This window comes from Antechinus flavipes, chromosome 1 (genome assembly GCF_016432865.1).
Source record: "Antechinus flavipes isolate AdamAnt ecotype Samford, QLD, Australia chromosome 1, AdamAnt_v2, whole genome shotgun sequence".
In the NCBI taxonomy this organism is placed as follows: Eukaryota; Metazoa; Chordata; class Mammalia; order Dasyuromorphia; family Dasyuridae; genus Antechinus; species Antechinus flavipes.
Genome location: NC_067398.1, coordinates 150,775,853 through 150,791,710, shown reverse-complemented (window position 1 = coordinate 150,791,710; position 15,858 = coordinate 150,775,853). Strand labels below are relative to the sequence as shown.

Below are 15,858 nucleotides of genomic sequence, written 5' to 3'. Positions count from 1 at the left end.
ATCTTTCCAACAAGATTAGAAGTTCCTTGTGGGATTGATTTTCTTTTTCTACTCAGGACAGTGATTTTTCAAGTATTGAATTGAACTGAATAATGTTTGCTGAAAGTATTGAATAAATTACTTACTGATTTAACTTCACATTTGGAGAAAGAGAAGAGAAAACACTAACCCTGGGAGGTGCCTCCCTTTCATCTTTGTCTTCATCACATTCAAATGCCACTTGAGCTCTCTGCTTCCTTTGTTCCTCCCACAAAGAAGGATTAAAACTTTCATTATCTGATATGAACATAACTAAAAAGAAAAGGAAAAAAACAGTAATTGTTATTCACTATGATTACAGTAAGCAATTTCTTATTCGTTATACAGCATATGAATGATATAATATATAGAAAAGTTATATGAAGATAAGAAGCCATAGGATTATAGGTTTTGGAACTGGAACTAACTTATTAGGATATCTTTTAAAATTGTCTGTGTCCTAAGAATTCATCAGTCTGAAACCAACCTGGTAATACATTTCTCTAAATTTAGTTACATTTGTCTATGAATGGATACATTATCTATCACCAGACTCACAGTCAAAGTAATTCTACATTTCACATTAGCAGTTTTACTCATTAAAAATTAAAGTTAAAAAATAAAAATCAACACAAAATGCAAATATGTAGAGATTTTGCCATTTTACATGACATCAAGAGAGCAGAGAATGAAATAATGGGATTTTCTTGGCAAAAAGATATGCTAAATATCTTAATGAAAAAAAGGGAGGAGGCATTCCTTAATGTTAAATGTAGTCAAACCCAATCTAAATTATTATTGTCAACAGGGTAAAGAATCTAAATCACCAGATAATAAACTGGTTTTGTATATTTTAGACATACATTCATCTTTCATTCCCTTCTTATTTCCAAATCCATACCAAGAGGGGTCTTCTGACAAAGTATTAAAAGGCCTATAGAACTAGTGAAGAGAAAGGAATTGGTTTTAATTATTCTGCTTAAGATTGCGTTTTTGTTTTCAGGTATTGAATATGACTGTTTTGTTTTTATCTCATGTTAACTTTGCAGTAGTGGAAATGCTTTAAAGAATTTTGTCATACATCTTACTGATAGTTTATATAGAGAGTAACCAAGTATCAATTTTTTATATCCTAATGTAATATATCATCCTAAAAACTGTTATTTTTTTAAAAAATTCAACTATTTCTAAGATACATGGGAATCATGTTCAGGATTAAAGGGGTTTTCTAAGAGTTGAAAAGAGTAATTTACTGAATTAGAATTTAACAAGAAATAAAGAGCCAACATTTAGCTCACACATTAATATCAGGATACATCTTCATGATTTGTAAAGTGTTTCCCATATATTGTGTTTTGATCACCAAAATAATTATGTTGATAAGTTATCATTTTACAGATAAAGAACTTGAGACCATTAATTGGTTAAGTGTTTTGCCTAAGATGAAAGTCTATTTTGAGCTTGAATCCAGGTCTTCTATCTTACAAATCAGTGAAATTTTTTCCCTCCACTATACTACCCACTCTAGCATGATGGCAACTGTCAACTACTTGAAGGGCTGTCAAACGGTAGAGGGATTAAATATGTATACTCTGTCTGACTTTAAAGGGTAGAACTAAGAGTAAAAGAAAGTGGCAAAAAAAAAAAAATAGGCTTGGCAGACTACTTTGAAAGGTAGTAGTAGTTTTCCTCTCACTGAAAGTGAACAAGTGGGAATTTTCAACAAGCAATAACAATGTCATGAGACTTCTGTGAAAAACAGGTTTCAAAATTACAAGAGAAATGAGCATGCATGTGGAACCCAAAGGATTCCCAGTCTTTACTGAAGTTTACATTTTTTATAATAGCAGGACAAAGGGAGAAAGGATTACCATGAAGTAACATAGAAGGGGTGTAGGAAAGGTGAGAAGAAAGACAAGACTACTCCCCACCTGGAGGAGCAAGGCAATGGCAAAAACCTTATTTTTTCCCCCTTGGGAAGTACTAGATTATGAAAATAGGAAGATTTGCTTATCTGCACTATCCCAGTCTGACACAGACTGACTGGTGTCTTGTTTGGGATGGAAGTTCAGTTTAGGATCCAATAACAAATTATGTCAGCTTAGGAGGAGCTTCATCCATGACACATTGAAAGCCTACAGCATGCTTTAGTTTCAGTGTTTCTGGGAAATATGGTTAACTTAAAAAGAAAAGCTCAAGGGACTCGACAGCCTTAAGAGAATTATTTCCTTATTTATAATTTTTAACACTTCACCCAGAGAATATACGTGCCAGGAATTTAAACATTCATTGTCTAAAGTATGAACTTCCTGGGTTATTTTACAGAAGGCCTTTTTGTGTGTGTGCATGTAAAAGTTATATTGGGTGGATTCTGAAGGCATTTCCAGGTGTTAAGATTCTGTGACTTCAACTAGCTTCATATACTTGTAAGCAAAAAAGTTGTAGGAAAAAAAAGCAGAACAGGACTCACAGCATGATATGTAAAATTTTTTTCTTTATATATGCAAATATTTGTGTTAGTTGACTGTCAAATTTGTAATTTTAAAATACATATTTTAAAATCTTTTTAAAATAAAATAGTGCCTAATATTCTTGTTGCTACTAAATGACTGCATAACAATATTAATTTTAATATAACTAAATTTTAAGAAGGCTTCTCACAAAATCTTGGCATATAAGATAGAGAGTTATGGTGGGACAAAAGGAAAATCAGATGTATTTGGTATTCATTATTCAACGATCAGACTGAAAAAAGATCAATGTGGAGTGTTGCAAATCTCAATTTTTACTTCAGTTCTGGTCATTATTTTCATTTGTGCTTTGGATGACAGAGATATGGCATGCTTATAAAACTTTGTAATTACATAAATCTGGGTGCAGAATAAATTGGATGAATTAGAATCCAAAAGAAAGGATTGTGACTATTTTTTAAGGTATTTGGAGAGTCATAATACATAATATAGAAGGATTGGATTTGTAGTAATAGAGGGAAAACTAAGACCAAAGAGGACAAATTAACAAGAGGGGAATTTCAAATAAAGTAAACTTCCTAAAGATAAGAGCTGACTAAATATAAAATGTGCAACCTAGACAAATGGGGATCTTCATGTCAAGGTTAACCAGAGTAAGCACTAAACTACAGAATGCTTTCTTAGTCAGTCCATCATCAAGCAGGAACTGGGTAGTGCGCTAATTGCTGGGGGATCCAAAAAAAGCCAGAGACAATTACTGTCCTCAAGAAGCTCACATTCTAACAGGATAAAGATGCTAAACCCATGGTTTCACTGGCACAGAGAACTCCCAGACAAAGAAATCCTTGTAAGGATGCCTGGGGGATAGACTTAGCAAATCATATCAACATTATCTACGTTGTTTTTATTTATTTTAGTTAACATTTTCTGACTACATTTTAATTTGTGTGGGGTGCATCTCTAAGGAATATTGTAGACCCCACATATGTTTGATACCTTTGACCTAGAGCATGATAGATTAAGTGACTTGCCAGGGAGATGCAGTCAATATATGTCAAAAGCAGATGCTTAACATAGGTCTTTCAGGCTTCAAGGCAAGCTTTATCTAAAGCAATTGTTGACTTTTAGTGAGAAAGACAAACAAGTAAATAAATATGGACATAGAAAATTTGTAAAGAATCAATGGAAGGTAACCTTAGGAAAAAAAGGACCTAAAAGTTGGACAGGGAATCTGGAAAAGGTGAGAGAGAGCCTTGAATATTTCTGTTAATTCTATGAACTGGGATGAGGGGAAAAGCACTTTAAACATAGGGAAATGCATGGAAACAAAACATGGATTACTGTGTGCAAGGAACAACAAGGAGGCCCGTATAGGAAGATCTTAGAGGAGGGAGCAATTATAAGAACCTAGCACAGGAAGGAAGGAGCCAGGATATAAAGGGCTTTAAATGACAAAGACGAAAGAGAATTTATTGCAATTACATCAAGACTTTTATATCCACAAGGATAGAAAAATAACTTTATTTGATTCTCTCTAGTTCTTTTGTACATAAACCTGAAACTACAGTGTGACTACAATGTTGACAGATGACAAAAACTATGGTCTGTATATACCACTGGCAAGCCCTTTATTCTACTAAAGTGAGTATTTATGTATAAGTAGGGGACCTTTAATGGATTTTGCTTTCCATTTCTTGAAATTGTCTAACTGTATGCAATAGGGAAAAAAATTGAGTACGTTATTAATAACTTGTTAATGAACTCATAAGAGTCTCTGTAAAGTTATTTTCACATTATTTAGGCAGGCATTTCTGAACAACTCTCCAAATTCCCTTTAAAAAATCTTAGGTGTTAAACTGAAAAAAAAAATCTTTATTTTATAAGCTTGCTTTTAAATGGTCAAGCATGTTAAAAAATAAAAACAAAAACAAAAACAAAAACAGAAAAAAAAAATTCCTACCATCCTCAGTCCTTGGCTGCTGAGGGAACATGTAGTTTGTAAGCACCATTTTCTGTGTTTCTGGATCAGTTTCTTTTTGAAGAGGTATTAGGGGTTTGGACTAGAAAAAGAAAATAGTTGATTAAATATTTATTTTTCAATATTATTCCTACTCAGATTTTTTCCAAGTTACTAGCTATTCTCCATTTCTCCCAAGATGCCCACACATGCTACTTTTTTTTTAAAAACAATATCTGTTAGATAAATCTAGATTAGTCTTCTGAAAAGGCAAGCTAACATTACATCATCTTCAATGAAATACATTTATAGCTAATATTCATTTAGTAAATATTAAGCACAATAAATAGCATTATTACTAAACCCTGAGGAAGAAAAAAAGTTTAGTTAAAAACATGATTCCTACCCTGATAAACTATATAGTCTAATAGGGCACATCTAATAGTAAAACAAACAAACAAACAATAGTAGCTTTATGACTCAAAGCACTTTTGGATATATTGAATCACCTGTGATACAAAACAAACGCATGAAAAAGATGGTACCTTACTTTATAGATGAGGACAATGAGGCTCAAAAGTGAAGATATTCAGTAATCTTAAGTTCCTTTAACTATGAATCCCATAAACTATTAGCTTATATGAGGATAAGTAAGAAGTGAAATCACCAATTCACAAAAGAATCATATCATCTCCATGATCCAGATTCTATACTCCAAACTCAATCTTTAATTTTTGCCTCATTCAATTCCTTATCAACACTAAAATTTTTTATCCTCACCAGGATGTCAAAAATCACTGTCTTTCTTCATTACTCTTCCTCATTATCCTGATTTTTTCCCCCAAACCCTTGGCTGTCATGTGGACATTTTACTAGAAATCGCCCTGAAATTTGAAACTTGAATATTCCCAGTAAGTGATTAAAATGTACACCCCTGGATAATTCCCAACATGGGATTCTTTACTTCTTCTTTAGAGGTTCTAGATAACATTAAGCTGCTCTTCATCTCAATTAAGTCTCATCAAGATGCCTTTATTCATAAAATCCCATACCAACCACCTTTCTTAAGCTTGAACCTATCGTTCCCCTACATCCCATGAGTGAAAAACCTTTATTTGACAAGAAATTCTTTAAGAAATTTGGAGCAAACCCTTCTAAGTCTCCTCTCTCCCCCAATTTTTAGAATTTTTCTCTCTTCCTCTAGTGTTTCAGAGGAAGAGTTTCTCCTACTGCCTGATCAGACAAATCTCTCTAACCTACACTTTTGATCTTGCTTCAGCAATGTCTTCTTCATTTTCAATTTCACTTAAGAGCATACACATACACATACATACATCTCTCTACAAAAATGTCCAGATCTGCCTAATTCTTAAAAAGAAAATTTCCATTGATTCCTCTAACTCATCCATATAGCATCTTCCTTTTTTTTCCCTTTCCAAAATACTAGAAATCACTTTTGACACTGGGTCTTAACTTTTTTACATTTATCCTCTCTCCTCAATTCCTTGTAATTCTTCCAACACCATTCTATTGAAATGGCTCCATGGGGACCCTCAATAACAACTAATGACCAAATTCAAAAGGAAATTTTTTTCCCCAGTAGTTAACAGAAGTTCATATTTGTAAAGATTTTAAAATATATAAATGATTTTTAATTTTTTTAAAAAAAATTACAAATAAAAGTGTTTTAAAAGATATAAAAATTGTAAAGATTTACAAAAGGTTTTTCATATATAAATCGTGTGAAGTAATATATTATTATCCCCATTTGGCAGATGAGGAGAGGAAGGCTTAGAGAAGTTTAATAATCTCCCCAGGGTAACAATTTCTTTAATTTACAAAGATCTCTTCAGATTCAGTGTTCTTTATGCTTCAACATTCTTCCACTAACATTTAACACACTTCACGATTTCTTCCTCCTAGATATGTCCAAAATATCTATCTCTAGTCAAGACTTATCTAAATACCAAACCCACATCTCAAGATACTTAAAAAATAGTTCCTTGATATTCTAATGATAACTCAAATTCAACATGGCCAAAGGGAAGTATAAGAGCTTTTCCTTTAAACTTATTCTTAACTTGTAGCAGTTTTTTTTTTTTTTAACCCCAATTTAAATATTAAATCTATATATTAGTAGTATCTAGTAACATTGGCCACTAACTTTGGTCTACTCATAATAAAACTAGGATAATATTATATTTCAAATAGCTAGTTTGGGTGATGAACATCAAATTCACTGCTAGACTAGTTATCTTATGCTTCCACTCTGGTCTTCAAGAGTTGTGGGGCATATCTACAACAAAGTATACTAGTAATTTAATTTATATACACAGCTTTAAAATTAAAAAAAAAAAAGCACATTATCCACATTATCTTATTAAGGAATCTGAGTAAAACTTACTACAGGATGTTTGTAATACACATTTATAACTTAGAATTATTAATTTAGAAATTATAGATGTAAAACATGAATAATAGAGACAGCTAGATAGACAATTGATAAGAATATCAGGCCTAGAGTCAGGAAGACTCATCTTTGTGAGTGTAAATCCACTTGGCAGAATTATGGCTCTGGGAAAGTGATTTAACCCGGTCTGCCTCAGTTTCTATAACTAAAATGCGGTGGAAAGGAAATGGCAAACCACTCCAATATCTTTGCCAAGAAAACTCCAAATGGGGGTCACAAAAAGTAGGACAAAACTGAAAATAACTAAACAATAAGCATGAATAATAATTACAAGATATGTAGTTTCCAATTTTATGATTGGGAAAATTTATATTCTAGAAATTATACAATATCAAATTAATGTTAGTAAAATGAAAGAAATGCATCAACATTTATGACAGAAATATTCTATGTGTAGTTTAGCTTTTTTATATCTCCCATGTCACAAGTAAACTCAGAATAAAAGTGGGACTTATAAGAATTATATGAAAAAAGTAATTCTTGTAATCCACGTTAAGAATATAAATGTTAATCTTATCATTAATTCAGATAATTGAAATGAACCATCTCATTAAAATTACACATATGATTATCAGGCCCTACAAAAAATCCTGAAGATTAATTCCATTCTCTCTCTCTCTCTCTATATATATATATATTACATTTAATACACTACATTTAACTAATGTGCTTAAAGCCATAAAATAAATGAGAAAGGTAAAATTTTTTTGAAGTTGATTTCTAAGATTATATTTGATCAAAACATATGATGCTTTTCACGACTTTTTAAAAAACCAAACAACTTAAGTTTACTAAGATAATTAAGAAGTTAAGATGAAGGGAACTATAAAAGTCAAGTGACATTCTAAAGAAATGAATAGTAAAAAAAAAATTAATTATATAAATTAAAATCTAGTTAGAATAGCATATCTAATTTTAGCTAAAAAAAAGTGAAACTGAATTCTCATGCCAAAATTGGCTACCATAATAGTGTACTGGATCCCAAGATTCTGTAGAAATCTAACTTCATTTTTGCCTCAAAAATAACATTGATACTAACAATCATTAACATGTTTCTCAGTATGAAGATCTCTGCCATTTATTATTTCTATGATCTTGATAGGTCAATTTCACCATTTTGATCATCTGCAAAATGAGGATCTTGTTCTGGATGACAGGTAAGGTTTCTCTTCTTTCTCTAAATCTCAAGATATGATGGCTCTAAATCTGCCATCATGAGAAAGACTTTGCTTGCTTAATATACAAGTTATATATGAAAAGTTTAAAATATGAAAAAAATTAAAATAATACTGTATCATTCAAATGTAGTAAAGTGAATGATATTATATTGGTCTGCACATCCCTTCTGTAATATGGCTTATATTAAATCTGAGTGTAGCCTACAATAATGTTCTAAAGACACACACACACACAAAAAAATACAGCTTAAGCTTTTCTTGTCTGTAGCTTCCCAACTGAACTGCATACATATTATAAATGTCTGTGTCAAATTTCTCCTCTTGATGGTGCTACAACTCCTACCAACTCCAAGGGATTTCCTATATCTTAATCGAAATCCCTTAAAATTAAGGATGTTCCTCATCAACATAACTCTTCTCACAACCCTAAGCTACAGATGAGTAAATTAGTAGGATCCTCCCCTTCCCAAAGAGTTTACATTTTGTGCATCAGCCTTTACTAACATTCCCTAATAAATAACTTCAGAATTGTGGTTTGATAATGCAAAAGTGGGCCCATGGAGTCAGAGTGAAAAAGTAAGACACAGGAGTGGATCTCACAGAATACAACTGCTCTAATACCTATTCCAATGCTATCACTTTAAAGAAGAGGAAACTGAATTTTGGAGAAGTTAAATGGCTTGCCCAAAGTTACACAGGATTAGAGTAATAGACCTGGGATGCAAACCCAAGTATTCTGAACTCTACATCCATTGCTCTTTGTATTCTTTATTTTCACATTCTATTTCATTTGATAATGGATTGTCCTGAGACTATTGTGAAAAGAAGGTACGTGAGATTGTAAAATAGGAAGGACCCATCTGCGTTTGGTCCTGGTTGAAAAAACATGAAATTCAGAGGTCTAGATACTTTAGAGAGTGGTGAAGAATAATAAGGTTTTGTATATATTTGTGGATTCTTTATTCTATCCAAGAGATTTCATTTTAGGGAAATAAGCCTCATGTTTATATCAATGTGGATATCAATTACCACAGAATCATAGGGCCAAAATGGTTTCTTAATATTAGTCTATTACAGATAGTTCAAAAAGATGCCAAGTTGCTATACGATATTCACAAGAAAACTTATTACATATCTGCCTGGTGACTTGAGATACTATTTGTAAATCATTTAGTAGAATACCTCCCACACAGGAGATATTTAATGCTTATTCCTTTGTGCACTCTGCTCAACAATATATGCTCAGACTAAAAAAGAATCCTCAACTTAATTTTCTTACAGGCAGGAAAAAAAATTTTCTTTAAAGTTCTGTACCTACCCAATGGCAAAATAATTTAAACCATATATTCTCAATTTCTTGAAGAGTAGAGAGATTATTATGATAAGCACAGTAAAGGCCAAGTCTAGTATTTCCCTCACAATCCATGTATCAGATAACTCTTAAAGAAATTACTTAGGTTAGTTTCATATGATGAGCCTTTCATAAAAGCATGCAGCCCTTTAATTTACTCTAAGGCAGAACTACTCTTAAAATACCTTCTTTACAAAATAATTAGGATAATAACATACCAGTGAAGTAGCAAAACTTCAGTTTTCCTACCTGGTTATCTGAGAGCCACATAGCAGTCAGCTGCTGTAGCTTTGTAAAACTAAAGGGCAAATTCTTCATCCTTTCAAAGAAGCAAAAGAAGAAATTGATCACAAATGTGGGAATGTTCTTCAATACTCTAAGATACAACTACACTGTACTTTCAGTATATAAAAAACTTGGAAAACATTTGAAGAACATAAGATTTTTTTAAAAATTAAAGCCTTTTATCTTCAAAACATATGTATGGATAATTTTTCAACATTGACCCTTGCATAGCTTTATGTTCTAAATTTTCCCCTTCTTCTCCCCATCCCCTCCTCTAGATGGCAAGTAATTCAATATGTTATACATGTTAAAATATATGTAAAATCCAATATATGTAAATATTTTTTGTACAATTATCTTGCTGCACAAAAAAGGTCAGATTAAAAGGGAAAAAATAAACAAAATACAAAGGAACAAAAAGAGTGAGAATGCTATGTTGTTTTCCACACTCAGTTCCTGTAGTCCTCTCTCTGGATGTAAATGGTTTTCTTCATCACAAAATCATTGAAACTGATCTCAATCATCTCACTGTTGCAAAGAGTCATGTCCATCAGAATTGATCTTCATATAATATTGCTGTAATATTATTGTTGCCATATACAATGATCTGATTCTGCTCATTTCATTTAGCATCAGTTCATGTAAGTCTCTCTAGGCATCTCTAAAATCATCTTGCTGATTGTTTCTTATAGAACAATAATATTCCATACCATTTAACTTATTCAGCTATTCCCCAATTGATGAGTATCCACTCAGTTTCCAGTTTCTTGTGGCAACCCTTTTTGTAGTGGCAAACAACTGAAAATTGAGTGGATACCCATCAGTTGGGGAATGGCTGAATAAGTTATGGATGTATATGAAAATAATGGAATAGAATGGATTCAACCATTCTCCAACTGATTGGCATCCAAACGATTTCTACTTTCTTGTCACTACAAAAAGGACTGCCACAAACATTTTTGCACATACAGATTCCTTTCCTCCTTTAAGATTTCTTTGGGATATAGGCCCAGTAGAAACCCTGCTGAATCAAAGGGTATGTATAGTTTGATAACTTTTTGAGCATAGTTTCAAATTATTCTCCAAATGGCTAGATAAGTTCACAGTTCCACCAATAATTAGTGTCCCAGTTTTCCCACAACCCCTCCAGCATTCATTATTAGAACATAGGATCTTAAAATAATAGCTAATATCGGTCTACTGGTTAAAGATTTGCAAAGCTTTACATATTTTTTTCTTTTAAGTATGTTTACAATCTTGTGAGATAAACTCAATCATGTTATTTACATCATTTTACAAGAGAACAGTGCTCACTAAGGTTAAGTGATTTGACAAGAGTCAGACTACGAATAAGGGTAATAATAAGAGTGATGAAATCCAGATTTCTTCTAACTCCAAATTTAGGAATCTTTCCATTACACAAATGTTTTAAGGCATGAAGTAAACTGAAATTTTTAATAGATATATGAATCATGAACAGCCTATGGATAGTGCCTATACAAAATAACATCCAAAATAATCTATTATTTTTTTCCAGCCAAACTAACTCAAATATAACTAAAAAAAGCTATGTATTATTTTATAAACTTAGCCAATGCTGACTTAAAGTAAAGCCAATCTTTTCAACAGGCCAGTTCCAATGGTCTTGTGATGAAGAGAACTACCTGCACCCAGAGAGTGGGGTGCTGAGTGTGGATCATAACATAGCATTTTCATTCTTTTTGTTGTTATATGCTTGCATTTTGTTTTTTTGTTCTCATTTTTTTTCCTTTTTGATCTGATTTTTCTTGTGCTGCATTATAATTGTGGAAATATGCATAGAGGAAATCAACACGTTTAACATATTGGATTGCGTGCTATCTAGGAAAAGGGGAAGAAAAGGAAAAAAAGTTGGAACACAGGGTTTTGCAAAAGTGAGTGTTGAGAATTATGTATGCATGTGTTTTGAAAATAAAAAGCTTTAACCAAAAAAAAAAAAAAAAAAAGGAAAATCCAGCCATAAACTAATTCACCGGAAGGTATCAATAAAAACATTAATATTCTTTAAAAAAAAATAAAGCCAAACAAAATATTATGTGTACAAAGATAAAAGGTGCAATGAAAAATTGTTTTTAAATTACAGAAGCTTACAATTGTGGCAGTTTTTAGGTAAACAAATATTTTATACTTATGGCTATTTTCCAAACTGAAACTGAACCAGAGTAAAATGGAAAGATTCAATAAAATATCCTAACATCCTAACATGTCAACACTTGATATTCTTATGAGTGTAAATGAGATTAATTTGAAGTTCTACTTCTTACACAGGAAATCTAGATGAAGCTGGGTAGAAAAGAAATATAATAATTATTAGGAATATGAGATAGAAATTGCCTATCATTCCATCTGATAATTAGTTATTTCCATACTGCTATTTTGCACATAAGAAATGCCAAATCTCATCTACGATCAGAAGTATCTTGCTTTTAAAGCAGTACTATGTAATGGCAGAACAACAATGTGAAATGTTCTGCCACAATATGTCACAAAAGCAACTATATGAACAATGGAATTTCTACAATATCTTATAGAAAAAGAGTGGCAAGTAAAACTTCTTATAATATAGTAAATAACCATTATCAGATAAAACAGGATAGTTCTTTCATATGAAAATCAAATTTTATCAAGCAAAATAAAAAAAACTATTCAGGCAGAATTAAATTTCATTTCATTCTAACAAAGGTTAAAAATTAAAAAAAAATTAATGTTTATTTCTATTCATATTCACATTTCTATACCATAAAGCATACAGAATTACAAACCTATTGTCACTCAAATTGATGACTTTTAATTTTTGCATATCCCCCATTTCTTCTGGAAGAGTCTCAAGTTTATTAGAATGGAGAAAAAGCACAGTAACATGCTTCCAGCTGCCAATCTGAAATAGCAAAACAATGAGTGTTTCAATGATAAAAAAATTTAGAATATTTGAAAACATTAATATTTTATATTCAATAATATTTTAACTAATGAAAATCTAATGATTTTTAAAGAGAACTACCTAGTTTCATTAAAGTTTCCCTTTTAATCTTTATTTCATTTATGAAGAAAAACATTTTTATCTTTCTACTAAAAAACTCAGGGTATAATTAGTTTAGGAGATAAACTAGTAAAGGTTTATTAAAATATATATAAATCATTCACATTCCAGTATATATCTTTTGGTGATGATCAGCAAAAAAAAATAATTTCTTTACACAAATAGTGAAATAAAAATTAAAAGCTAACCAAAATGGTGTTTTTGTATTTAATTATTAAATACAAGATATTAGGAAAAGGCAAATAAGCTCTAAAATACTCAAGTCTAATTTATGAAATATTATAGTACCTCTTGTGGTAACTGCTGTAAGTAATTGTGATCTGCAGCAAAAGTTCTTATATTAGAAAGTTGCCCAATAGATGAGGGCAAAGCTTCTATTTCATTGAAACTACAATCCAATTCTTCTATTGACACGAGTCTACAATAAAAAAAATTTAAAGTTTAAATTTTTCAAGCATGCATAATGCAAAATCTTCTAATATGCTTAAACATATGGCTATTTTTTTATTGTATTCTTAACTAAACATGTGACAATCTTGTATTTTCAAAATGTAGGCCATCCAATATTGATAAATTATAACAAAAGCCTCATTGACTTTACTACGTGTGTCCACTTATCTTGATAGTTCAATGACTGCAATTTCGTTGATCCGTTACAAATTCAGATTTCAACCCCTCCATTCCATGTAATCTTGTACAATTTATTTTCCAGATTTTCCATGAATACCTCATTCATTGGAGACTTCTTGTCTCCATAGAATGTATTATTTTTGTTGCCTAGTTTCTTCAATGCTTTTCAAGCAAATCTGTTTTATTTAAATACATGCTCCTGGTGTCTTGCCTTCATATCACAATCATTTCTAAACATAAATAACAATGTGAAATCTCTTTGAGACAAAGAAAAACAATAAATCAAAAGACAGATACAATATATACAATATTGTCTTCTAATAGTCTACCTTTGTGCTGTGAATGAGTATTATATTAATTCTTCTCCAGGACTTTATTGGTTTTTTAATTACTCAGAGTTCAACTTCTTTTAAATAATGTTATAGTTACATTGTTTGTTGTATATATTTTCTTTTTTCTTCTGTGCATTTTGTTCTGTATCACTCTGAATGTCATTTCTTTAAGTACAATATTCTGTTATCCATTTCCTAGTTTTTCTTCCCTGCTATTCCTACAATGAAGGGCACTCACTTTATTTCTAATTCTTTGCTATCAGAATGCTGCAATTATATGTATATAATACACACACACACACACACACACACACACACACACAATCTAAACACTCCTTTTCTATATTTGACTTCCTATGGCAGTAGGATTGTGAAGTCAAGAGATAAAGGGAATTTAGTAACTCTAAATCTACTAATGAATCTAATCTACAATGAATCTAATTCACATGTAGCCTGAATCAGATTAAAATGTAATTGGGAAATGCTCACAAAATAAGTAAAAATACAATCCACAAATAATACTAATTTCTGTTTTTCTGAATCACCATGTGGCCACAACTTTGAATTTGAAATTATTTTATACCACAGAGGTTTTTGTCCTGGAAAAAAGGGCCAAATGACTGCTCTGGCCTCATCTTTGGTAAGCTGATTTTTATGCCCCAAGTCTAAGACTAAGAAAGAATCAAATCAAAGCCTTTCCAGTATTCCCCAAAGAAGGTAGTCTCACAAGGTGAGAAATAAGAAGAAATCATTATTTTGCTCCTATTCTATTCTACTGCTAACCAAAATGTACCTTTTTCCTCCTGTGTCTTCCTCATTGTTTCTAACATGTCCACATTACTGGTTGTCTGTTAGTAACTTTAGGACAGGATCAGATTCTACCAATTATTCTATTCTCAAATATCTCTCTCTCTCTCACACACACACACACACACACACACACACACACACACACATGACAGTGATTGCATGGCTTAGAGTATACAAATTTGTACCCAGTGTATCTAATTAGCAATACAAAATCTTCAGAAACTTAAGAGTTGTGTCCAAAAGAATAGAAAAGGAATGCTTATAGAGAAACCCATGGAAAGAAACTGTTTTGGAGGAAAATAGCTAGGAGAATGAAGTTCAGTGTTGGTGGAACATCTTTCTCTTTAACACTCTCCTCACTCTTTAGAACTGAGTATTTATACACACACATACACAAAAAGTTGTGCTATTTATTTTGTGACTAATTATGTTTGTACAGTATGTAATTTTGTAGAAAACGATTTTTTCAAAAAAATTTCCCAATGAATAAAATGAAAAACAATACCAAAAATAAAGTATTTAATACATAGATACATATTACTACAAAATAAAATTCCCACAGTGGCCCTTATGTGAAACCATGTCACTTTTTGCATTTCAGATTTGTCACCTCTTTGATAAGAGGTGATGTCATTTTTATCCTGTTGAATTCATGATTTATCACAGCACTGATCAGTGTTTTCAAGCCTACTTTCCTTTTCTTTGTAATGCTGTTCTCATTGTATAAAGTGATCTATTTCTGCTCAGTCGGCTCTGATCAATTAAGGATCTTCAGTTTCCTCTTAAACTTCATGTTATCATTTCTTATAATACAAAAATATTTTATTTGATATGAAATTTTTTTTGTCCATTCCCAATAGAGGGCACCATCTTAGTCTTCAAGTTTTGGCTATAATGAAAATAGTTGCTATGCATATTTTTGTACATGTACTCTTTTTCTCTTTCTTTGATTTCTTTATAGTTTAGATTAAGTAGTGATAAAAGCTGTATATTTCAAATTGCTAGAGCAGACTTGTTCCCATCTAATGCTTCATCATTTTTGTCTTTTGTTTTCTTTGCTAGACTGATGAGTTTGAGGCAGAATATCACAATTCCTTGAATTTCTATTTTTCCAATTACCATTTGGAGAATTTTTGCATTTGGATGTTGATAGCTTGGATTTCTTCTTTTAAAAACTGCCTGTCATAGCCTTTTATTATTTTATCCATTGAGGAATGGCTATTAGTTTTATGAATTTGAATCAATTCCTCATATATTTTGAATAGTTGACCTAAGGA

At 31.4% G+C, this 15,858-nt stretch overlaps 1 protein-coding gene across 10 annotated transcripts in view; it reads right to left on the bottom strand.

Annotated features, from left to right (window-relative positions):
* The window catches only part of ERBIN (erbb2 interacting protein), a 169,924-nt gene that overhangs the window by 36,890 nt on the left and 117,176 nt on the right, over nt 1-15,858 (bottom strand). For all 10 annotated transcript variants that reach the window (XM_051991400.1, XM_051991412.1, XM_051991426.1 and 7 more), the window contains exons 13-17: nt 13,098-13,227; nt 12,532-12,647; nt 9,695-9,764; nt 4,450-4,549; nt 170-291 (exon numbers count right to left, since the gene is read on the bottom strand). In XM_051991400.1, the coding sequence (XP_051847360.1) occupies nt 170-291; nt 4,450-4,549; nt 9,695-9,764; nt 12,532-12,647; nt 13,098-13,227 (538 nt within the window). The remainder of the gene's footprint in view (nt 1-169; nt 292-4,449; nt 4,550-9,694; nt 9,765-12,531; nt 12,648-13,097; nt 13,228-15,858) is intronic.